Source organism: Hyla sarda, chromosome 8 (assembly GCF_029499605.1).
Source record: "Hyla sarda isolate aHylSar1 chromosome 8, aHylSar1.hap1, whole genome shotgun sequence".
NCBI lineage: Eukaryota > Metazoa > Chordata > Amphibia > Anura > Hylidae > Hyla > Hyla sarda.
The window spans coordinates 172,945,484-172,970,896 of record NC_079196.1 but is presented as its reverse complement, the minus strand read 5'-3'; the positions used below and the strand labels follow the sequence as shown (position 1 = coordinate 172,970,896).

General features: G+C 45.9%; 1 protein-coding gene across 3 annotated transcripts in view; it reads left to right on the top strand.

The window, feature by feature from the left end:
* Window positions 1-25,413, top strand: part of DNAH3 (dynein axonemal heavy chain 3) — a 536,740-nt gene that overhangs the window by 350,465 nt on the left and 160,862 nt on the right. For all 3 annotated transcript variants that reach the window (XM_056535450.1, XM_056535451.1, XM_056535449.1), the window contains exons 35-38: window positions 11,589-11,700; window positions 24,075-24,316; window positions 24,670-24,770; window positions 24,879-24,984. In XM_056535450.1, coding sequence (XP_056391425.1) covers window positions 11,589-11,700; window positions 24,075-24,316; window positions 24,670-24,770; window positions 24,879-24,984 — 561 coding nt within the window. The remainder of the gene's footprint in view (window positions 1-11,588; window positions 11,701-24,074; window positions 24,317-24,669; window positions 24,771-24,878; window positions 24,985-25,413) is intronic.

Sequence of the window (25,413 nt, the reverse complement as noted above, 5' to 3'; positions counted from 1 at the left end):
TCACTAGGTAATGTAGCAGTCCAGCAGGTTTAGTAAAGAGGTACTGAAGTTAAGGGGTAAAGGACAAGTATGTAGAGTATAGTCCCTGGAAGTCTCTTGGTGTCAGTGGTCTGAGACTGGCCTGATCGCACAGGGAATCAGTGGGGCACTTGCCCTAAAAAGGGCCATACGATGCCTGTGGTTTGTGTGTCTTGTTCGTTAACCTATGCACACCCACAAATAGGACCATTGTCTATTACCAGCACAGTCTCCCACCATACCTGAGAGGTGACATTAGGGAAGCATAATTTTTATTATTGTTAATAGACGCTCCTTGTCATTTAAAAATTAGAGGTAAACCTGTACTTTATTGATTGTATTAACCCTTTATGTACTCTATCTACCCTACCTTCTAATCCCCAGAGGAATAATTTGCTTGAAATGTGTAGGGATCTATATAGTAGGGCTTTCTAGGGTCACTCCAAAGGGGTAGATCGGGGTAGGGTTAACCCTTTCCAGGGCGAGTGCCCCGTTGGGTCCTGTGCGAGCAGGCCAGTCTCAGACCACTTAGAAAGGCAAAATACGGCACTCTCACTCTGTGCGGTGCTCAAGTAGGATCCCACTCCTTAATAGACCATACGAATAGAAAACTTGGCACTCAATTTCCTACAAGTTATCTAAGTTATCACCCAGCAATTGAGTGCCAAGTTTTATTTTCGTATAGTCTAAGACCACTGACACCCAGAGACTATACTCTACATACTTGTCCTTTATCCCTTCACTTCAGTACCTCTTTACCAAACCTGCTAGACTGCAACATCACCTATAGAGCACACGGACCTTACAGACCTAATGACAACTACTAGTCAAAGGTGAGAACCCTTTATTCTTATATTGTTTATTGGTTCCTTTGCAGTGCATCATTGGCTATATACTTGGGATCCGTAATATCTTGGTCATTAGGCAATTTTTTTGGCTCCTGGAGTAGCATAGCCTTAGATTGGCTTTAGTGTCTGTGGGGTCTTGTGTATTTTATTGATGATTCTAATAAAAGTTATATTTTATCAGTCTGTGCACCCCTTAGATTACAATTTCAGACATGATGTGAACAGCTATACATAATAACTGTTTGAGCCACATTCTTCTGCTTCTTCCCGTGGGCCAATATTTCAAATTTTTTACCACAATTAGGAAAATAATGCATCTACGAGTAAAGCAACTGATAAAGATAATAATTCTTAATACAAAATATCAATTTCAAATGTTTGTAAATGACAGAAGCAAAAAAGCCAGAAGTAATAAAGTAGCCGAATAATGTGTAAACATACTGGTAAAAAAAGGTGATTCATGGCATCCACAGACCCATCATTTTTCATGTCCTCTTGGGTGGTTTTATGGAAATTTAGAACATCAGAAAACTACACGAATAAACAGTGAGGGTTACAGATCATATTTTTTTACAACTGGGGCCATAAGTAATTTATTCTTGTTCCGATAAATTTTCTTTTACAGAATATCTGATGAAGTAATCCCCTCCATAATACATATCCTTTATTACTTTGTTCATGACATTTTTGCGTGTTAGGCTGCTTTCACACTATGAAGTTCACACGTTAATAAACGTATGTTATTATGTATTATTAACAGACGTTTAATAACGGGTGAATTAAGGGATGCTACAAAACATCCGTCATGTACTGGACGTTTTTACACCTCTGCCTACAGACTCCCACAGCCAGGACTACTACTACTCCCATCATGGAACAGACTTGTTTCCATGATGGGAGTAGTAAATCCCTAGCAGCGGGAGTCTGCAGAAAGCTGGGGAGGCTACATTAGTGTTTGTACTATTACCCCCATCATGGAACAGAGTATGTTCCATGATGGGGGTTGTAGTACAGGGGCTGAGGGATTGATCGCACCGGGCCCCACTTCTGACACCCGATGCGATCAGAAGTTATTAAGCAGGGGAGCAGGCGACATGCTCCGCAACACTACGATCACAATGTATTTTTTACTTTCATTTTTAAATTCCCCGCGGGAATCCCTGAATGGCCGGTACTGAGGAGCCAATCAGGGATCCCCCTGGGGTTTTAAAAATGCACAATGTGAGGGGACATATGTATAATAAAAGTGTTTATTGGGGGGGGGGCATAGAGTGCTATATATCTAGCCCCTGCCAGCGCATTAATAAAAATATGACCCCTGCCAGCGCATTTATAAGTATCTATCTATACCCGCCGCCAGCACATACTGTGACCCCGCCAGCGCATTTATAAGTATATATCTATACCCCCCGTCAGCGCATTCATAAGTATCTATCTATACCCCTCGCCAGCGCATACTGTGACCCCGCCAGCGCATTTATAAGTATATATCTATACCCCCCACCAGCGCATACTGTGACCCCGCCAGCGCATTTGTCCTAATTTTCTATTGCAGCTTTATGTGACAAACATACCTATCAGAACATATTCAGCAGCGGCCCGGCCAGATGATCCTGACAGATCTACTATTCATTCATAGCGCCGGCAGCTGTATATGTATATAGATGTGCTGGGGGGGCAGACATGTGCTTCTATATACATATGCAGGTGCCGCTCTATGAATGAATAGTATACCTGTCAGGATCATCGGCCGAGCGGCTGCTGGATGCGCTCCTGACATATATACTTGTCATATATAGTGCATTTGTACAGCGTTATATATGACAAGTATATATGTCAGCAGCGCATCCAGCAGCCGCTCGGCCGATGATCCTGACAGGTATACAATTCATTCATATCGCGGCAGCTGCATATGTATATAGAAGCGCTGTGGGGGCAGATAACGCTATATGTCTGCCCCCCCAGCACATCTATATACATATACAACTACCGGCGCTTTGAATAAATAGTATATCTGTCAGGATCATCTGACGGGGCGGCTGCTGAATACGTTCTGATAGGTACGGTTGTCACATATAGCTGCAATAGAAAATTAGGACAAATACGCTGGCGGGGTCACAGTATGCGCTGGCGGGGGGTATAGATATATGCTTATAAATGCGCTGGCGGGGTCACAGTATGCGCTGGCGGGGGTATAGATATATACTTATAAATGCGCTGGCGGGGTCACAGTATGCGCTGGCGGGGGTATAGATACTTATAAATGCGCTGGTGGGGGTCATATTTTTATTAATACGCTGGCGGGGGCTAGATATATAGCGCTCTATGCCCCCCCCCCCCCCAATAAACACTTTTATTATACATATGTCCCCTCACATTGTGCATTTTTAAAACCCCAGGGGGATCCCTGATTGGCTCCTCAGTACCGGCCATTCAGGGATTCCCGCGGGGAATTTAAAAATGAAAGTAAAAAATACATCGGTGATCGCAGGGTTTAGGAGCATGCCGCCCGCTCCCCTGCTTAATAACTTCTGATCGCATCGGGTGTAAGAAGTGAGACCCGGTGTGATCAATCCCTCAGCCCCTGTACTACAACCCCCATCATGGAACAGAGTCTGTTCCATGATGGGGGTAGTAGTACAAACACTAATGTAACCTCCCCAGCCACCGGCAGACTCCTGCAGTGGGGAATTACTACTCCCAGCATGGAAACAAGTCTGTTCCATGATGGGAGTAGTAGTAGTCCCTCAGCACTGCAGGAGTCTACTGATGTCACCTCTTCTGAGCATGCTCAGTAAAAATAATGTCCATTATAATAACGGGCATTAACGGGTGTATTTACTAACGTATGTCGGCCATAGACTTCAATGTTAAAAATAACATACGTTAATATACCCGTTTTTTGTGACGTGCGAAAAATTAGTGCATGTCACGTTATTTCTCCCGTCATGACGGGCTATAACGTGTGACAAAGGGTAAACGAAAAAACCCATTGACTTGAATAGGGTTGTTTAACGTGTGTTAATAATTATGTTTCAAACGTACATGTATTAACTGGAGAACCTCATAGTGTGAAAGCAGCCTTAGAAATAGTTGCCAGGTGTTCTGAGAATCACCCAATCACCCATGTGCATTCTGCAACTTTTGTTTATTATGTTATGTATTACCGTACTTTGTATCTTTTGAAAAAAAAAAAAAAAAAAGCAATTAAAGTTCACAGTGCTCTTATTTAATAATGGGACATTGCTGGCCATTGTTTGCCATGTTACAGTGGAGCTGCAGCCCCGTCACTGTTTCTACTAGACTGCTATCTCATATTGCACTCACCATTCATTCTTTCTCCCCTCATCTCTCCAGTACACTGCTTGAATCAGTTCTGAAGCTGCTGTTATAACAGGGCTATATTAACTAGCAAGTTCCTTTCTAACAACAGTTTGTAACTTCCTGTTTAACCTGTTGGGGACGAAGGGCGTATGCATACGCCCGTGGGAATTTCGGTCCCTGCCGCGCGCCGGGTGGGGACTGGACCGGGATGACTGCTGATATCAATCAGCAGGCACCCCGTGCAAATGCCCAGGGGGGGGGGGGGGGTCATTAGACACCCCATGTCGGCGATCGGCGCAAATCACAAGTGAATTCACACTTGCGATTTGCGCCGATTTCGTGTCATTACGGATCTATGGTGACCCGGAATATAAGGGGGATCGCGGTTGTCTAAGACACCCACGATCCCCCTGAAGGGATAGGAGTGAGGTGGCACAGGTGCCACCCCTCCTATCCCTGCTATTGGTGGTCTAGACGCGATCACCAATAGCAGATCGGGGGTGGGGGGGTTAACTTTCGTTTCCCCGTTCTACCCACCCACAATAGGCGGGGCAGGACGGGGAAAACCGGTGGGGACCAGCACCGAAGATCCACTTACCGATCTGGAGGCTGCGGGTAACGGTGATCGGCGGGCGGCGATGTCGTGCAGCAGAAGAGGACGGCTGCCTGGATCCTACGGAAGCCGGTAAGTTGCCTAGCAACATCTGGAGGGCTACAGTCTGAGACCATTATACAGTGGTCTCTAACCTGTAGCCCTCCAGATGTTGCAAAACTACAACTCCCAGCATGCCCAGACAGCTGTTTGGGCATGCTGGAATATGTAGTTTTGTAACAGCTGGAGGGCTGCAGTTTGAGACCATTATACAGTGGTCTCTAAACTATATCCCTCCAGATATTGCAAAACTACAACTCCTAGAATGCCCAAACAGCTGTTTGTTGTCTGGGCATGCTGGGATTTGTAGTTTTGCAACATCTGGAGGGTCACAGTTTGGAGATCACTGCAGTGGTCTATAAACTGTAGTCCTCCAGATGTTGCAAAACTGCAAATCCCAGCATGCCCAAACAGCAAACAGCTGTCTCAGCATGCTGGGAGTTGTAGTTAAGTACCTCCAGCTGTTGCATAACTACATCTCCCAGCATGCCCTTCGGCGATCAGTACATGCTGTGAGTTGTAGTTTTGCAACAGCTGGAGGCACACTGGTTGGAAAATACTGAGTTAGGTAACAGAACCTAACTGAAGGTTTTCCAACCAGTGTGCCTCCAGCTGTTGCAAAAGTACATCTCCCAGCTTGCACGGTCTGGCAGTACATGCTGGGAGTTGTAGTTTTGAAACAGCTGGAGGTTGGCCCCCCCATGTGAACGTACAGGGTACATTCACACGGGCAGGTTTACAGTAAGTTTCCCGCTTCAAGTTTGGGCTGCGGCAAATTTTTCGCCACAGCGCAAACTCCTAGCGGGAAACTCACCGTAACACGCCAGTGCAAATGTACCCTAAAAACACTACACTACACTAACACATAATAAAAGGTAAAACACTACATGTAAACCCCCTTACACTGTCCCCCCCCCCAATAAAAATGAAAAACGTATTGTACGGCAGTGTTTCCAAAACGGAGCCTCCAGCTGTTGCAAAACAACAACTCCCAGCATTTCTGGACAACCACTGACTGTCCAGGCATGCTGGGAGTTTAGCAACAGCTGGAGGCACCCTGTTTGGGAATCACTGGCGTAGAATACCCCTATGTCCACCCCTATGCAATCCCTAATTTAGTCCTCAAATGCACATTGCGCTCTCTCATTTTGGAGCCCTGTTGTATTTCAAGGAAACAGTTTAGGGCCACATATGGGGTATCTCCGTACTCGGGAGAAATTGCACTACAAATGTTTGGGGTCTTTTTCTCCTTTTACAATTTATGAAAAGGAAAAGTTGGGGTTACACCAGCCTGTTAGTGTAAAAAAAATGAAAATGTTTACACTAACATGCTGGTGTTGCCCCATACTTTTTATTTTCACAAGCAGTAAAAGGAAAAAAAGGCCCCCAAAATTTGTAACGCAATTTCTCCTGAGTACGGAAATACCCCATATGTGGGCGTAAAATGCTCTGCAGACGCACAACATGTACATTTGAGGCCTAAATTGGTGATTTGCACAGGGGTGGATGATTTTACACCGGTTCTGACATAAACGCAAAAAAAGAAGTACCCACATCTGACCCCATTTTGGAAACTACACCCCTCACGGAACGTGACAAGGGGTATAGTGAGCCTGAACACCCCACAGGTGTTTGACGAATTTTCATTAAAATTGGATGGGAAAATGAAAAAAAAAAAAAAAAATCACTAAAATGCTGGTGTTACCCTAAATTTTTCATGTTTACAAGGGAAAATAGGAAAAAAAAGCCCCCCAAAATTTGTAACCCCATTTCTTTTGAGTAAGAAAATAGAAGAGAAGAGAAGGAGCACCATTGGGATTTTGAAGAGAAAATTTGTCCGGAATTGAAGGCCACGTGTGTTTACAAAGCCCCCATAGTGCCAGAACAATGGACCCCCCCCCCCACATGTGACCCCATTTTGGAAACTACACCCTTCACGTAATGTATTAAGGGGTGCAGTGAGCATTTAAGCCCCACAGGTGTCTGACAGATTTTTGGAACAGTGGTCCGTGAAAATGAAAAATTTAATTTTTCATTTGCACAGCCCACTGTTCCAAAGATCTGTCAAACGCCAGTGGGGTGTAAATACTCACTGCACCCCTTATTAAATTATGTGAGGTCTGTAGTTTCCAAAATGGGGTCACATGTGGGGGGGTCCACTGTTCTAGCACCACGGGGGGCTTTGTAAACGCACCTGGCCACTGACTACCATTCCAAACAAATTCTCTTTACAAACGCTCAATGGCGCTCCTTCTCTTCTGAGCATTGTAGTTCGCCCGTAGAGCATTTTACGTCCTAACATTGAGTATTTGCATACTCAGAAGAGATGGGGTTCCAAATTTTGGGGGGCATTTTCTCCCATTACCCTTTGTAAAAATTGTAAATTTGGAGAAAAAACTGCACTTTAGTGAAAATTTTTTTTTTTCTCATTTACACATCCGACTTTAACGAAAACTCGTCAAACACCTGTGGGGTGTTAAGGCTAACTGGACCCCTTGTTACGTACCTTGAGGGGTGTAGTTTCCAAAATGGTATGCCATGTGGGGTTATCTTCTGTTCTGGCACCATAGGGGCTTTCTAAATGTGACATGCCCCCCAAAAACCATTTCAACGAAATTCACTTTCCAAAATCCCATTGTCGCTCCTTCCCTTCTGAGCCCTCTACTGCGCCCGCCGAACACTTGACATACACATATGAGGTATTTCCTTACTCGAGAGAAATTGGGTTACAAATTTTGGTGGGCGTTTTCTCCTATTACCACTTGTAAAAATTCTAAAACTGAGTCTACAAGAACATGTGAGTGTAAAAAATGAAGATTTTGAATTTTCTCCTTTAGTTGGCTGCTATTCCTGTGAAACACCTAAAGGTTTAACACACTTACTGAATGTCATTTTTAATACTTTGAGGGGTGCAGTTTTTATAATGGGGTCATTTATGGGGTATTTCTAATATGAAGGCCCTTCAAATCCACTTCAAAACTGAACTGGTCCCTGAAAAATTCTGATTTAGAAAATTTTGTGAAAAATTGAAAAATTGCTGCTGAACTTTGAAGCCCTCTGATGTCTTCCAAAAGTAAAAAGTCGTCAACTTTATGATGCAAATATAAAGTAGACATATTGTATATGCGAATCAGTATATAATTTATTTGGAATGTCTATTTTCCTTACAAGCAGAGAGCTTCAAAGTTAGAAAAATGCAAAATGTTAAAAATTTTCATAACATTTTTGAATTTTTCACCAAGAAATGATGCAAGTATCGCTGAAAATTTACCACTACCATAAAGTAGAATATGTAATGAAAAAACAATCTTGGAATCAAATTTATAAGTAAAAGCATCCCAGAGGACAACTGCAGCGGCATTACACTTATCCCCTATCCACAGGAGGATAAGTGTTTGATCGCGGGGGGTCCGACCGCTGGGACCCCCCCCCCAATCTCCCTAACGGTGCACCGCCATTAGCGCTCATGGTGAGTGCTAAGGCGCATAGTGTCGACCTAGAGGTCGACGGTGACGCCCCGTCTCCTCCCCGTCCCCATACAGTTCTATGGGGGAGGCGGGGAGGCACGAATGCTGCCTCCCCGCCTCTCCCATAGAGATGTATGAAGGAGGCGTGCCGGCCGCAACGTCATGCTGCGGCTGGCACGCCCCCTGAGAGCCGCGGCCCCGTACAGGAGATCGCCGGGGGCCCCAGCATTCGGACCCCCCCGCAATCAAACACTTATCCCCTATCTTGAGGATAGGGGATAAGTGTTTGTAACGCTGCAGATGTCCTTTAATGCTTAAAGTGACAGTGGTCAGATTTGCAAAAAATGCTCTCATCTTTAGGGTCATAATGGGCTCCGTCCCCAAGGGGTTAAAGGGGTACTCCGCCTCTAGACATCTTATTCCCTATAAGAAGGATCCCCTGCAATCTCTGTCCCGACACCCCAGAAATCCATTGCACGGACTCTGCTCCGTGCCAGATGACGTGCAACCACAGCCATAGACATTAATGGAGGGCAGCGTCATAACCACGTCCGGCCAAAGCCTAGCACAGCCAGCGTTCTGAATATAAATGTTTAGAAAGCTGGGGTTCAGGCCAGAGATTGCGGGGGTCCCAGCAATCGTACCTCCCGCAATCAGACATCTTATCCCCTATCCTTATCCCTATAAGCAAGATATCCAAACTATTCCCCATCTTTTTTTTTTCCCTCTGTCTCTTTCTCTAAGCAGGAAGTAAGAAAATAATTCAGATCCCCTCCACCCCATGTTGAAATTAATTGATCTTTGCTGGTTACAAGGAAAAACTCTATTAAAACCACATGGAACATTACGTTTTTCATTTTAAAATACAGACTTGTATTTACACATTGGCCCTGATTTAGTATTGTAAACCTGACCTGCTTTTGTCGGGGTGTGTGGCAAAATATGGCGCAGTGCCTCACAATTGTCGCATTGTGCCACAGATTGTGTCTGTTCCAGATTTTTTGGCGTATTGTGCCAAAATAAACTGACATCCCCCCCCCAAAAAGGGGTGTGGTTTCACAACCCGACCTATTTACTATTGAGTTTAAGAACATCCTCTGAATAAATGGCTGGAAATTTTTATCAAGAAAAAGCTAGTCAGAAAACTTTCCCGACCTGTGAATCTGTGTATCCCCATAGTAGATAGAGAGGAATCCTGCAAGTCTGAAACAACATTCCACACTGATAAAAACCCAGCATTCTTAGTAAATCAGGGCCATTGTGTGTGTAAAGGGGTGCATATACAATGTGTTTTTAGGTAGGTCACTGGGGGGTATGCTTGAAAGAGGTTTTGCATCACTATTTCCTTAGGATAGACCTTCAGTGTTTGATTGGTAAAGGTCCAGTTGCTCAGCAAGTACAACAGACTCTTTATTGTTTACACATACCCAGTGGCCTGTGTGTGAAACACCATTCATGAGCCAGAGGCCACATGGTGCCCGGGAGCAGCTTTCCCCAGTTATAAGATCTGATTAAGGCTAAGTTTCCACTTGTTTTTTTTTCTGGCAGTTTTTGGATATCTGCCACTGCAGTTTTTGAGCCAAAGCCAGAAGTGTATTCAAAAGGAATAGGAAATATAAAGGAAGGACTTGCACTTCTCCTCCTTTATGGATCCACTTCTGACTTTGGCTCAAAAACTGCAGTGGCAGTTTTTCAAAAAGTGGAAACTTAGCCTAACTCAAGAAATCTACCTAAATGAAGTCATTGGGGAGAATTATCAAAGTCAGTGTAGGTGCACTGATTTTATACACAGGTTTTGATGGCGCGGTTGGAGTTTACATGCACCACATTTATTAAATGGTGCAGGGCGTGTGATTAAAGGGGTATTCCAGGCCAAAACTTTTTTTTATATATATCAACTGTCTCCGGAAAGTTAAACAGATTTGTAAATTACTTCTATTAAAAAATCTTAATCCTTCCAATAGTTATTAGCTTCTGAAGTTGAGTTGTTGTTTTCTGTCTAACTGCTCTCTGATGACTCACATCCCGGGAGCTGTGCAGTTCCTATGGGGATATTCTCCCATCATGCACAGCTGTGACATCATCATTGAGCAGTTAGACAGAAAACTTCAGAAGCTAATAACTATTGTAACGATTAAGATTTTTTAATAGAAGTAATTTACAAATCTGTTTAACTTTCCGGAGCCAGTTGATATATATATATATATAAAAAAAGGTTTTGCCTGGAATACCCTTTTAATGTGTACACATTTTTAGGATATTTCACTTCAGTGCGCCACTGTGTATGATTCCTTCTCTGCAACTTTTTTCACCCGTGCAACTTTCTACAGCCAGTTTGGTAAACCATGTCTGGGCTGGTGTATGTTTTTGGTGTAATGCAACAAATGTGCGACTTTTTTTTAGAATAGTCGCACGTCATAAATCTTTTAACACTGCAATTTTAAAAACAACAGTGTGTTTTTACTTTAGTCAAAATCACTTGAGCAAAAAGTACAAAAGTGCAACAAATCTGCGAGAAATTGACATCAAAAAGCTGTGTAAAAAGCTTGATTATCCCCCATTGTCCCCAGTCACATCCAAGCTTTTAAAACTTATGGTTAAAGGAGATATCTATACTGACACAAGCATCCCTTTTAAAGAGAAGTTTTCAAAAGTGGACAACCCCTTTAAGTTTTTTATGCATGGTACTTATATAGTCAAATTATATAATCCATAATAGATGAAAGGAAAAACAGTATTCCCTGGCCGGTTCTGCAGTTGCTTAGGACCCCATTACTTATTTAATAGAAGTTGAGCCCAGAAGTACAATTTTCCTTGGAAGAATTATCGGCGAGCAAATTTGCTCTTTTTATCTTTAGCCATGTAAGTGTTTATCATTTTCTTAACAGCAAGTGGAAGTTTAACTATAGTTCTGCTTTTTTCCCTACTTTATTGTAGAGATAAATAGAAGTTAATATCACATTTTGTGTATGAACCGTTTAGAAGCATTTACTGTTTCCACAGTGTAATTGAGATCAGCCAGCTGTCATTTAGCTAGTGCATTGTCTTATTGAAAGAAAATGATGCAGGTGCATGCCATGAATCAGATTCCCTCTCCCGTCATCTACAAAGCCCTTCCTGCAATGTGTATATTAGAGAAAGTAAAGTCTGCGTTCTCAATGGAAAGCAGCAAAATGTTTCCCAAGGAAATTAAATTAAACATATTGCATGAACTGGACATTTGTTTTCCTGCCTGATATTACACAGTAGTTTTCACACATTTATGTTGTTAATCTGCAGATCTACGAAATGATGCTTGTGCGTCATGGCTTCATGATTGTTGGAGATCCTATGGGGGGAAAGACTTGTGCATATAAAATCCTGGCTGGAGCGCTTGCGGATTTACACACAGGTAAAAGCTGAAATAAATAATACTGGAACCAGCCAACAAATTATATTCTTTAGTCACCTAACATATTTTTATTATTATTCCGTTCCTTGAAAATCTGGGCTATAGTTCATGTGACGTTGACTTGATATCTCTGTTGGGGTAAAATGAAATGACATATCCTTTCCACTAGGTATTTATATGCAGATCACGCCAATTAAATGGGTCAAATCTGCATCCAAGTCCATGTCATATCAAAATGCAAATCTGCAGCAGAAATCTATTGTATGAAAAAATCCATAGAGTTTCAAGTGACCTTCACTTCTGTGAATGTATCATCTAGATTTTTTTAATGATCAGTGCCAGATACTAAAACATGTAAATTTTTTCTAATCTGTTTTTATTTTCAGAGTGTATTTATTTTTTTCATTTCAGTTTATTATTGTGGGGGGCTGCCATATTGCCTGGACTTTCTGCTCAACATTTAGACATATGTTTTAGAGGGCCCGGGGGGCGTGGTTTGCATGGCTGCCTGAGAGGACGTGCGAGCGCTGAGCTTCTGCCATCCTGAATCCCCATCCTTCATATATCTCTGCCATCCTGCTTTTTTGTGACTCCAGTCCTTCTTGGCGTGACCCCAACCATCCTGGGGCCCCCTGCAGTGCCCCCATTGGAGAAGTTTGGGGAGCGCATTGAGGCCCGTGGTGTGCTAGGCCGCGGGGCCTGGGATCCTCCGAGACCGGTCCTGCCTGGTTCCCCCTCTGCAGTGCTCCTGGGGGGGGGACTGAAGATATCCCTAAGCGCTCTCTGGTCTTCATCCTGTGCGGCCCTCCTCGGCTTCCGGTGTGGCTCTTGACTGGCGGTGAAGGGGCTCCTGTGCTGGGGAGTGAAGGCAGCTGGTCCTGTCTCTCTCCTGCGGTCTCCGGTGAAGTGAGCGGTGCGGAGGCGTGTGGCAGAGTGTCTGTGCCGCTGTCGGAGCTGCGGGGGCTCTTGCCGGAGTCTCTGTGGGATCTTGTGAGTACGGCTCTCTGCTGAGGGGGAGCGGGACGGGCTGCCACCTCAGGAGTGCAGGCGGAGAGACTTCCTAGGTGCCTGTGTTGCCATACCTGCAGGGGGCCTGCTGATATTCTGTGGGGACTGCTGCTGCTCCCCACTGGACTGTTGCTGTGCTCTGGGGGAGTCCCCCCCCCCGGCCTCTCTCTCTGTCGTATTCATATTGGAGACACCTTTTAAGTGATTGGGGGTGCTGCCTGGCCCCATTCTTTGTTGCTGGACTGCTACCCCTGCTCCTGTGGCTTCAGTGCTCCCCCCCCCCCCCATCCGGTTTGAGATAGCTCTGTGGCACCTGCTATATCATATTGTGTGTTCTTACTATTACATTGACCGGCTTTTGCCATGGGTCGGAGAAATAAGGAGGGAGCAGGTCCCTCACAGCAGGGAGCCAGTGGATCTTCCTCATCTGGGAATACGTTGACGTTGCAGCAAGAGGTGGCGGCAAAGTTGGAGAGATTTGCATTGAGACGAAAATCCCCTGATTCACCTGCCCGCAAGGAGGCCCCTCTTCCTATGGTGGATATAGGGACCCCCATTGATCCTCTGGAGGACTATGATACTTTTATGCGGGCTTCTGTTGCGGAATCACATGTATCTTTGCCCGATACCCCTCCTGACTTGTCTGGTGTGCTGGCTGTTGCCCCGGCTATACCTGTCGCTGAACCTACTCTGGCTGCGGTTTTTGCGGAAATACAAAGATGTAATTCTACCCTCTCCCAACTGACTGCTCAGGTGGGCACTGTGCAGTCTGCTATCTCTCTAATGCGACATGATTTGCAAAGAGTGACGGAGCTCACCACTGCTGTGGAGGGGCAAGTAAGTGATGTGAAGGACACCGTGGTTCCTTTAGTCAGAGACTCTACTAGACATAGTCAGGACATAGCCATGCTCAAAGCTAAAGCAGATGATCTGAAAAATCGTCTGCGGAGAAATACTGTATTTATCGGCGTATAACACGCACTGTATAGGCTAAAATTTATAGCCTAAAGTCTATGTGTGTGTTATACGCCGATACACCCCCAGGAAAGGCAGGGGGAGAGAGGCCATCGCTCCCCTGCTGCTGGCCCTTCTCTCCCCCTGGCTATCGGCGCCGCTGCCTGTTCTGTCCCCCTGACTATCGGTGCCGGCGCCCCATTGCCGGCGCCGATAGCCAGGGGGAGAGAAGTGGCGCCGACAGCCAGGGGGAGAGAAGGGGCAGCGGGGCAGAAGGGGCACCCATTGCCGGCGCCGCTGCCCCGTTGCCTCCCCCATCCCCGGTGGCATAATTACCTGTTGCCGGGGGCGGGTCCACGCTGCTTCAGGCCTCCGGCGTGCGTCCCCTGCGTCGTTGCTATGCGCTGCACGGCGCGGCACATGACGTCAGTGCGTAGCGCCGTGCAGTGCATAGCAACAACGCAGGGGACGCACGCCGGAGGCCTGAAGCAGCGCGGACCCAACCTCGGCAACAGGTAATTATGCCACCGGGGATGGGGGCAGGCAACGGGCCAGCGGCGCCGGCAATGGGTGCCGCTGCCCCTTCTCTCCCCCTGGCTATCGGCGCCCCATTGGGCGCCGGCACCGATAGTCAGGGGGACAGAACGGGCAGCGCCGCTGATAGCCAGCGGGAGAGAAGGGCCGGCAGCAGGGCTCTAGACCCCAGGAAAGGCAGGGGGAGAGAAGCGGGCAGCGACGACCCCTCTCCCCCTGCCTTTCCTGGGGGTGTATCGGGGTATACACACGCACCCTCATTTTACCATGGATATTTGGGTAAAAAACTTTTTTTACCCAAATATCCTTGGTAAAATGAGGGTGCGTGTTATAGGCCGGTGTGTGGTATACCCCGATAAATACGGTAATGTGCGGATAATTGGACTGCCTGAAAAGTGTGAAGGTCGTTTTCCTATGGAGTACATGGAAAGCTGGCTTAAGGGGGTGTTTGGAGCGGATAATCTGACCCCTCTCTTTGCTGTAGAGAGGGCCCATCGAGTTCCCATGCGACCATTTCCTCCTGGTGGTCCGCCCAGATCTATGCTAGTAAAGCTTCTACATTACGTGACAGGGACCTGGTACTTAAACTGGCTAGGGAAAAACAGCCGGTCACCGTGGACAACCATGTCAATTCCTTTTTTCCGGATTTCTCAGCGGAGGTGCAGAAGAAATGCGCCTCCTTTATGGATGTTAAAAAGAGACTGCGCTCCCTGGATCTACAATATTCTATGCTATACCCTGAAAGGCTGAGGGTGGTTGCCCTGGGGACCACTCACTTCTTTGCGGGAGAGGATGCTGCGGTCCGGTGGCTGGACACACATGAAGCTCAACTGCGTGGGAGGGCCCGGAGAGGGTCACCGGAGCCTGCTCCGGGCTGAACTTATACTGTACTAGCTGACATGGAACCTGTGTAGAATACTGATATTGGTTGCCTTTTCCCCCTTTTATTTTTTATTTCTATCTTTTCCCTGAGCTGCCGCACTTTGCTGGGGGGTGGGTGCTGCTGGTTGGGGGGGGGATATTTGTTTGCCTTATACTTCATTCTGCCTAGACATAATTGTTTTCTGTGGGGATGGGGGGGGGGGGGGGGCGTTAGGTGGGGCTGTATTGAAATGGGTCCAAAAGAGATATGTTAACTGAAGTTTATTTGCAGGAGTGCTCTAGCTGCATGTTCATGCTTGGTTGGCTGTCTGACTGGTTGTGATGTGCACTCACCTTGGTCCAAGTATCCTGGTTTAATTACTGGTTATGTCTGCAGTGTGTTAGTGGCCGGTGTGAGCATATCTGCGCTCCTGGATGCCGTGAGCCGCGGCGCTTGGTGTGGATGTGTTTGTGTGCTGGTTTTGGGTGTTGGTTTGCTGTTCTGTGTCTGTTCGTTTGGTTCTCCATCTCTCCTTCCGCTACTGCTTGCTCTATCAGACTACTCCCTGTGCGTGTACGCCTGTGCCCAATGAATATGTTTATTGCTTTTGGGACCGTTACTGACTCCTGGATGCATGATGGCGGCCATTCATTTTATAGGATGGAATGTTAGAAGGTTGGGTGATGTATCCAAACGCTATGCTGTTTTTAATGTGGTGAGACATTTTCAGCCAGCTGTATTGTGTCTTACTGAGACTCATTTGACGGTAGACACCACTGCGGTTCTTCATAAGGCCTGGGTGGGTCACTCGTTCCATTCTACGTTCTCTTCTCATGCTAGAGGGGTCAGTATATTGATCCATAAATCTATTCCGTTCAGAGTTCTCTCCTCTAGCATTGACCCGGAGGGTAGATTTGTTTGCCTGCTGGCAAAGGTGTCTCGCCGTATGGTTGTACTTGTGGGTGTGTACATCCCTCCCCCTTATAGCAGTGGAGTCATGCATCGTGTTCTCTCTGTAATTTCGGGTTTCCCAGTGGCCCCTGTCCTTATCTGTGGCGACTTTAACCAGGTCCTGGATGCTTCTGTGGATAGGTTCTGGGGATCTCAGTACCCCCCCCCCCCCCCTCCCTCTAGGCAAACTGGACTTGCTAAACTACTGTCTGAGGTTGACCTATTTGACTTGTGGCGCTGTCGCAATCCTTCTGGTCTGCAGTTCTCTTGTTGTTCTGCTATGCATGGGGCCCTTTCTAGAATTGACTTGGCGATTGGTGATGGGGACATGGCTAGGATGGTTAGACATATAGAATATTTGGCTAGAGGACTCTTGGATCATTCCCCCATCAGGCTCACGCTTGACTTTACTGACGGTGCTGGAGGGGTGCACCCCCTGTGGAGACTGAACCCGTTCTGGTTACAGGTATTGACTACTGCAGAAATTATTTCCGCTGAACTTCGGGACTTTCTTGCCTTGAATGTGGGTTCGGCTTCGGTCTCTGCAGTGTGGGATTCCCTAAAGGCTTATCTACAGGGTTTATTCATATGTGACATTAGTATACATAAATCATTCACTAGGGAAAGGGGCGAGAAGTTGAGACTGGCGGTGGTTGGAGCTGAGACTGCGTATGTCTCGGCCCCCTCCCCGGGGACCGAGGGTGTCTGGTTGAGGGCCCAGGGTGACTATAAAATGTACTTGGAGGAGACAGCTGAAAATAAGCGTTTTTTTGTTAAGCAACGATATTTTGAATGTGGTGAAAGTACTGGTAAACTGTTGGCCTCCATTGCCAGGGCACAGCAGGGGGTATCGTTTATTAGTTGCCTAAGAGACGAGTGGGGGTGTGAGGTCACTGACGAGGTGGGAATTATGGACGTGATGTTGGCCTTTTATAGGGACGCGTACTCCTCTAGGGTCTCCTGCACTGGGGGGGGGGGGGGGCATTGGAGGAATATGTACGTAGGGCTGGGTTGCCCTCCCTTGCTCTTGAGCAGAGGGGTGAGCTGGACTCGCCCATCTCTCTTGAGGAACTGGAGCAAGCCTTGATGGACGCTAATAATGAGAAGGCTCCGGGTCCTGATGGTCTCCCGAGTGAGGTCTATAAAAAAATTTCCGGTATTTTACTACCGCAGGTGTTGCGGGTAGTCGAGTCAGCGGTTTTAGAGGGTTCCTTGCCTCGCTCCATGATGGAAGCAATAGTTGTACTTATCCCAAAACCTGGAAAGGACCCCCTATGTGCGGGCTCATACAGACCCATATCCCTTTTATGTGCAGATGTGAAGCTGCTGGCTCGGGTGCTTGCTAACAGATTGGCGGGGGTTATACTCTCTCTGATCCATGAGGATCAGACTGGATTTATGCCCGGTAAGTCTACAGTGGATAACATCAGGAGGGTGTATCTGAATCTGCAGATGTCTCAGGATGGTACGGGGGCTCGCTCGATCTTTTCATTGGACGCTGCCAAAGCATTTGATAGCATCGAATGGAATTACTTATGGAGTGTGATGAGGGCCATGGGATTCGGGGAGAGGTTCCTCTCCTACGTTAAGCTTCTCTACCAGAGTCCGGTTGCCCGCCTCAGAGTTAATGGTAAGCTTTCACCACCATTTGCCCTACAAAGAGGTACACGGCAGGGTTGCCCCTTGTCGCCCCTACTTTTCGCTATAGCTATTGAACCTCTGGTTTGCCTTTTACAGAGGTCGCCGGATATTTCAGGGCTTTGGTATGGCACTATGGAAGAAAGAGTGGCCCTGTATGCAGACGACATATTATTGTTTCTCGGAGACACGGTACACTCGCTGGCCCCAATTATGTCCCTTATTGCAGAATTTGGGTCCTTTTCGGGATTACTTATTAATTGGGACAAGTCGGCCCTGATGCCTCTTTATTCTCTTCCAGATATTCCTCAAATAGCTCTTTCAAAGATACAAGTAGTCTCTAGCTTTAAGTACTTAGGGATTTACATTACTCCCTACATACATGATTTTGTCCCTCGCAATTTAATTCCCCTTCTAGATAGGAGCTCTCAAAAGGTGTCGGTGTGGCGCAGGCTCCCAATCTCGGTGGTGGGCCGTACTAATCTAGCCAAAATGGTCCTCATGCCTCAACTGTTGTACATACTGCAGAACTCTCCGGTTTGGATTGCGATGGCCCACTTTCAGAGGATTCAACGACTTTTCAGACAATTAGTTTGGGGGGGGGGAGAGACTGCCAGGATTAAACTAGAGACGTTGCAGAGGGATAAATCAGGGGGAGGACTTGCTCTACCAAATCCGTGGCTATACTATACTGCATCACAGTTGCATCAGGTGAGAGGGTGGGCTGATTTATCTACATTGGGTCCTACAGGTCGACTGTTTATGATTAAGCACGGAGGCAGAATACCACTGCACATCTTAGAGATTGGGGCCCTAACCAGACCTCCGGACTCCTCTCCTACGACTCGTTTATTGTGTAAGCTTTGGGGCCACGCAAAAAAACTGTTCGGTATTACTGGTTTTCTTACATTCACTCCGCTGTGGCATAACCCTGGCTTGCCTGTTTTTAATTCTTACGCTGATGCTGAGTTCTGGGAGAGGAGGGGACTCTGTGAACTGGGTCAATTGGCTGATCACGGGGTAGTTCGGTCTTTGAGAACTTACAAGAGGAGTCTGCCCTACCACGTTCCTCCTTTTATCATTATTTGCAGATCCGCCATGCCTATGAGACACAGAATCTGATGAGCCTGTTAACTATACAGTGCAATGAGGTCTTGGAATCTATTGTACGTAAGCAAGAATCTGCTGGGGTGATCTCCAGGCTATATGGGGAGCTGCTTTCCTTTTATCACGAGGGCTTCCCTCTGACGGTTAGGTCCAAATGGGAGGGGGACCTTGGGGTTCTGACTGATGAGGAGTGGAGTATTGTATTGACACTTACCCCCTTTCTGTCGGTATCTGAATCTCACTGGTTGTCTCAACTGTTCTTTATACATAGAGTATATAAAACTCCACTTTTCCTCCATAAGATAGGGGTGAGGTCTGACTCTGCTTGCCCGAGGTGTGGCCAGTTGGAGGCACACCTGGTACATATGATGTGGTCGTGTCCTTGTTTGACTGCATATTGGACTGAAGTGTTGCAGCTTATATCAGTATATGGAGTAACTATACCTTGGAATCCCAGGGAATGTTTGCTTAGATTGATAGGATGCAGTCGGGAGCCTTCTGTGGTGGAGCTGGGGATCCTGAGAATTTTATATCAGGCCAGGAAGCTAATAGCGCAATTTTGGATCAGATCCTCTCCTCCAGGGGTGGCTGATCTTATAACACGAGTAACACATGTGGTTAGGTTGTAAAAAGGAATTTATGTCAAGCGTAAAGTGGAACGGAAATTTGAAGGTATCTGGGGTCCCTGGGTACGGAAATTTGACCCCCCTGTGAGTGCCACTTAAAAGGAAGTATCCCTCTGGTGTGTAGTTGTGTACTGAATGGACGACTTGTGTGCTATTGATGAGGTGACTAGTGGATATGCTTGCCTTCCTGATGTGTGTGTAGCTTGGAGTTTGTATGACCTGCTGTGAACCGGCTGTTGATGTGACTATGCCTGGGTGTGGGGGAATGAGTTCTCCTTTTCACCTGTATTTTTTATTATGGAATTGGGGGAGCTCGATTGTGCTTTCCTTCTACTATGGGCTGCAGAGCTTGTGTGGGGGTGGGATGAGACGGATTTGTTTTCTGTGGGGGGTGGGGTGGGGAGTTGTTGGGGATTGTATGTTGATGTTTTATTATGTTTTAAGACAAAACCTTAATAAAAATTATCTGATTTAAAAAAAAAAAGACATATGTGTTATAGGACATGAAAAACAATAGACTGGAGCTGATCATGTGACTTTTTATGAGTGAGGTTTCTAGGCATGCTTTGTGACCTGTGCAGAGGTCTTTGTGTTTCCAGAGCTATGAGCATCACTGATTGTAAATGGCCTGTTCCTGTCTATACTTGTGTCACCTTTTAAAGAACTCCTGTTTGTGATGATGAGGAGGACACTTCTGGAAAGTTATATGTCCAGAACAGGAAGTGTCCGCTTATTATTAGGCCTAGTATAGGTTAGAATAAAAAATGCAAGGATTGTTTAAAATGGGGAAAATTCACTAATTTTTTTTAAAATAATATGTTTAACATAAAAACGTTTCACGTTTTTCTTAAAATAGGAAAGCCCATGATATAGTAGCATATGGGTACGTTTCTCCCAAAATTGGTTTGAACATCTTGAGTAACAGGGTATGTGAATAATAAGTGGGGCACCAGTTGAAGGTTATTGGTCAGCATAAGAATAGGTGCAACCCCATATACAGCAAGTTAACTAGCATCACTACCAATACACATTAGATGAATGCCATCTGTCCACACTAATTCTGGTGGGACTGGTCGACTATCTTCATGCTTAGAGTTGGTATCCTGACTCTTCCCCAATGGCAAATGCTGAGTACACCAAGTATCCACCTCCAGTGTTGTCTGGAAGAAGCCTATTCCCCTCTCCCTGTAGAGAACACAAAGATGCTTTATCAGTGCAAGTATGCAGGTGTATGTTGGGATTGGTAGAGATAGCTTTTGGTCAGGCAAGAAACAGCTACCTAAGGTGTTTGGCCACCATTAGACCAGTAGCATTCATATACATCCATTAGTTACCTCTATGAAGAGTTAAGTTCTGCAGAGGGATGGATAAAGGAAAGGATTAAAGTGCAACTGTCATGAACTCTGGGTGCTATAACCTACACAGCCTTTGTAATGTGTGCAGATGGTGTGTACAGCATTTTTTTTACCTTATTTTTGCAGGCTTTCATCACCCCAAAAAATGCTTTTGATCACAGCCACACAGAGTCGGATAGGCGTGGTGCGAGGTACGCAATGCCCCGCCACGTCCACCCCCTGTGTCAGTGCTTGGATCACTGTTTGATTGACACACAGGTCCTAGCATATGCGCCCCTCAGCTCATCTAACGTGCGCGCCGCCACGTGTTATCCAGGCAAGCGCTTGCCACCGTCTGCCTATTCAGTGCGCCTGTGTCAATCACACAGCGGTCCCAGCACTGACACGGGGTGTGCGTGGCAGCGGCGGGGCATAGCATACCTCGCCTATCCGACTGTGTGTGGCTGTGATCAAAAGCATTTTTTGGGGTGAAGAAAGCCGGCAGAAATAAGGTAAAATCAATGCTTTACACACCATCTGCACACAGTACAAAGGCTGTGTGTAGGTTATATAGCCCAGAGTTCATGACAGTTGCGCTTTAAGTAATCTTGGCATTAAATTGGCACTGTCAGATTCAAAAACTTTTTATATGTTATACATCTTGGCAAAACATTAACCTTTCTAATATACTTCATATGAAAATGGCATTTCCTTTTTATAGAAATCATGGCTTATAAAATCATGGCTTTGTCCAAGCTGAAGCACAGGCATGGACAAAGTCCAGGAAGTGAGGGTGGACTAGCACCCCTCTGTGTTCTCTCCTTTCGGATAGCACTCCTCTGTGCTCTCTCCTGTCAGATAGGACTCCTCTGTGCTCTCTCCTGTCTCATAGTATTCCTCTGTGATCTTTCCTGTCTTATAGCACTTCTCTGTGCTCTCTCCTGTCTGATAGTACTCCTCTGTGCTCTCTTCTGTCTGATAGGACTCCTCTGTGCTCTCTCCTGTCTAATAGTACTCCTCTGTGCTCTCTCCTGTCTGATAGTACACCTCTGTGTTTTCTCCTATCTGATAGCACTCCTCTGTGCTCTCTCCTGTCTGATACGATGTGCTCTCTCCTGTCTGATATTATCCCTCTGTGCTCTCTTCTGTCTGACATGTCTGATAGTTCTCTCCAGTCTGATAGTACTCCTCTGTGCTCTCTCCAGTCTGATAGTACTCCTCTGTATTTTCTCCTATCTGATAGCACTCCTCTGTGCTCTCTCCTGTCTGATACGATGTGCTCTCTCCTGTCTGATAGTATCCCTCTATGCTCTCTTCTGTCTGACATGTCTGATAGTTCTCTCCAGTCTGATAGTACTCCTCTGTGCTCTCTTCAGTCTGTTAGTACTCCTCTGTGCTCTCTCCTGTCTGATAGCACTCCTCTGTGCTCTCTCCTCTCTGATAGTACCCTCTGTGCTCTCTTCTGTCTGACAGGACTGATAGGTCTCTCCAGTCTGATAGTACTCCTCTGTGCTCTCTCCTGTCTGATAGCACTCCTCTGTGCTCTATCCTGTCTGATAGCAGTCCTCTGTGCTCCCTCCTGTCTGATAAGACTCCTCTGTGCTCTCTCCTGTCTGATAGGACTCCTCTGTGGTCTTTCCTGTCTGATAGTACTCCTCTGTGCTATCTCCTGTCTGATAGTACTCCTCTGTGATCCCTCCTGTCTGATAGCACTCCTCTGTGCTCTCTCCTGTCTGACAGCACTCCTCTGTGCTCTCTCCTGTCTGATAGCACTCCTCTGTGCTCTCTCCTGTCTGATAGCACTCCTCTGTGCTCTCTCCTGTCTGATAGCACTCCTCTGTGCTCTCCCCTGTCTGATAGCACTCCTCTGTGCTCTCTCCTGTCTGATAGTACTCCTCTGTGCTTTCTCCTGTCTGATAGCACTCTTCTGTGCTCTCTCCTGTCTGATACGATGTGCTCTCTCCTTTCTGATAGGACTCCTCTCTGTGTTCTCTCCTGTCTGATAGCACTCCTTTGTGCTCTTTCCTGTCTGATAGTATCCCTCTGTGCTCTCTTCTGTCTGACATGTCTGATAGTTCTCTCCAGTCTGATAGTACTCCTCTGTGCTCTCTCCAGTCTGTTAGTACTCCTCTGTGCTCTCTCCTGTCTGATAGCACTCCTCTGTGCTCTCTCCTCTCTGATAGTACCCTCTGTGTTCTCTTCTGTCTGACAGGACTGATAGGTCTCTCCAGTCTGATAGTACTCCTCTGTGCTCTCTCCTGTCTGATAGCACTCCTCTGTGCTCTATCCTGTCTGATAGCACTCCTCTGTGCTCTCTCTTGTCTGTTAGGACTCCTCCGTGCTTTCTCCTGTCTGATAGTACTCCTCTGTGCTCTCTCCTGTCTGATAGGACTCCTCTGTGGTCTTTCCTGTCTGATAGCACTCCTCTGTGCTCTCTCCTGTCTGATAGTACTCCTCTGTGCTCTCTCCTGTCTGATAGCACTCCTCTGTGCTCTCTCCTGTCTGATAGGACTCATCTGTGCTCTCTCCTGTCTGATAGTACTCCTCCGTGCTTTCTCCTGACTGATAGCACTCTTCTATGCTCTCTCCTGTCTGATACGATGTGCTCTCTCCTTTCTGATATCCTGACTGAGAGCACTCTTCTGTGCTCTCTCCTGTCTGATACGATGTGCTCTCTCCTTTCTGATAGTACTCCTCTCTGTGCTCTCTCCTGTCTGATAGCACTCCTTTGTGCTCTCTCCTCTCTTATAATACCCCTCTGTGCTCTCTTCTGTCTGATAGGACTCCTCTGTACTCTCTCCTGTCTGATAGGACTCCTCTGTGCTCTCTTCTGTCTGATAGGACTCCTCTGTGCTCTCTTCTATCTGATAGGATTCCTCTGTGCTCTCTCCTGTCTGATAGGGCTCCTCTTTGCTCTCTTCTGTCTGATAGGGCTCCTCTATGCTCTCTCCTGTCTGATAGCAATCATCTGTTCTCTCTCCTGTCTGATAGAACTCCTCTGGGCTCTCTCCTGTCTGATAGCACTCCTCTGTGCTCTCTCCTGTCTGATAGCACTCCTCTGGGCTCTCTCCTGTCTGATAGCACTCCTCTGGGCTCTCTCCTGTCTGATAGCACTCCTCTGTGCTCTCTCCTGTCTGATAGGGCTCCTCTGTGCTCTCTCCAGTCCTATTAGACAGCACAGAGGAGTGCTAGCCCACCCTTTTTCAGTATATGAGAAAAGTTAATGTTTTGCCAAGATGTACAACATAAAAAAAGTGCCCATTTAAGCTCTGAGCACTAATGAAGCATCAGATGCAATGGTAAAGAATTAACTACTAGAAAATATTGATTCTGAGTCATGTTGTTTTTATTGTTTATCAGCTAAATCAATGGATGAGTTTGCTGTGGACTTTAGAGTGATCAATCCAAAAGCCATTACTATGGGTCAGTTATATGGATGCTTTGACCCAGTGAGTCATGAGTGGACAGATGGAGTGCTGGCGACTACCTTCAGAGAGCAGGCATCCTCTACTACCGATGATAGGAAGTGGATTATATTTGATGGCCCAGTAGATGCTGTTTGGATAGAAAATATGAACACCGTACTGGATGACAATAAGAAGGTGAGGTGATGGTGAAGTCTTAATTTTTGATCTATGTATTGATGACTGTTTAAAACAATTGACATTGGATTATTCATTTACAATCAATGAACTTTCTTTGTACATTTAATTACACAATAACAATACCATATGTTAGTGTTTTCCAACCTAGATTGCTTCTTTTATTTTTCAGAACCTTTTTAAGAATTAAGGAAGTTATCTGATTGGTTGCTTAGGGCAAATGTTTTTCAGGGGTTCCTCTTTGTAAAAATACTTTACGTAAGGCTTTTGAGATAACTTTTGCACGAGTGAAGTAGATGGTGAATGATGTCTGTGAAGAACGATCAATATATGATAATTTTCCTTCCTTTTAGCTCTGTTTGATGAGCGGGGAAATCATTCAGATGAATTCAAAGATGAGCCTAATTTTTGAGCCTGCAGACTTGGAGCAAGCGTCCCCGGCAACTGTGAGCAGGTAATTGGATTTTGCTTCAAATGGTCAGGTTGGAGTAATTATTGCTTTATTTGCACAGTGTGTCTCATCTTTATGCTTGAGGGTGTTCTTCTTTTTTAAACCATCCAGGTGTGGGATGATCTATATGGAACCCCACCAGCTCGGATGGAATCCTTTGAAAGATTCCTACATGAACACTCTGCCGGAACATCTTCTGAGTGAACACAAAGAATTGGTAAGAGGCCGGTGGCTCATGAGGAATACAAATGACTAAATACTGTTTTCTTGGTTGTCAAGTTACAGTCCTATTCTAGATAATCTTTTTCTGTAGAAAATGTAAACATACTCAGGTTTACAAGTTTTACTACTAAATTTTTTGTTTCTGTGTTTGCTGCCAAAAATCCTAGTACCGTTTTTTCAAATTGTTTTCAATTCAGAAAAATTGATTAACCGAGTGGAAGAGAACCCAAAAAAGAGATTACTGGGCCTGCTTCCCTGATCCCTGCAGTATCGATATCATCATTGCTACAGCCATGAGCGCCCCAAGAGAGTCAAAGAAAAAAGCCTAGCCAGACATTAGATACAAATGCAAGCTAAATGTTTTAGGACATTTCTTACTGGTACTGGAACTATAGTGGGCAGGTATGGCAAACACTTTAGAGGA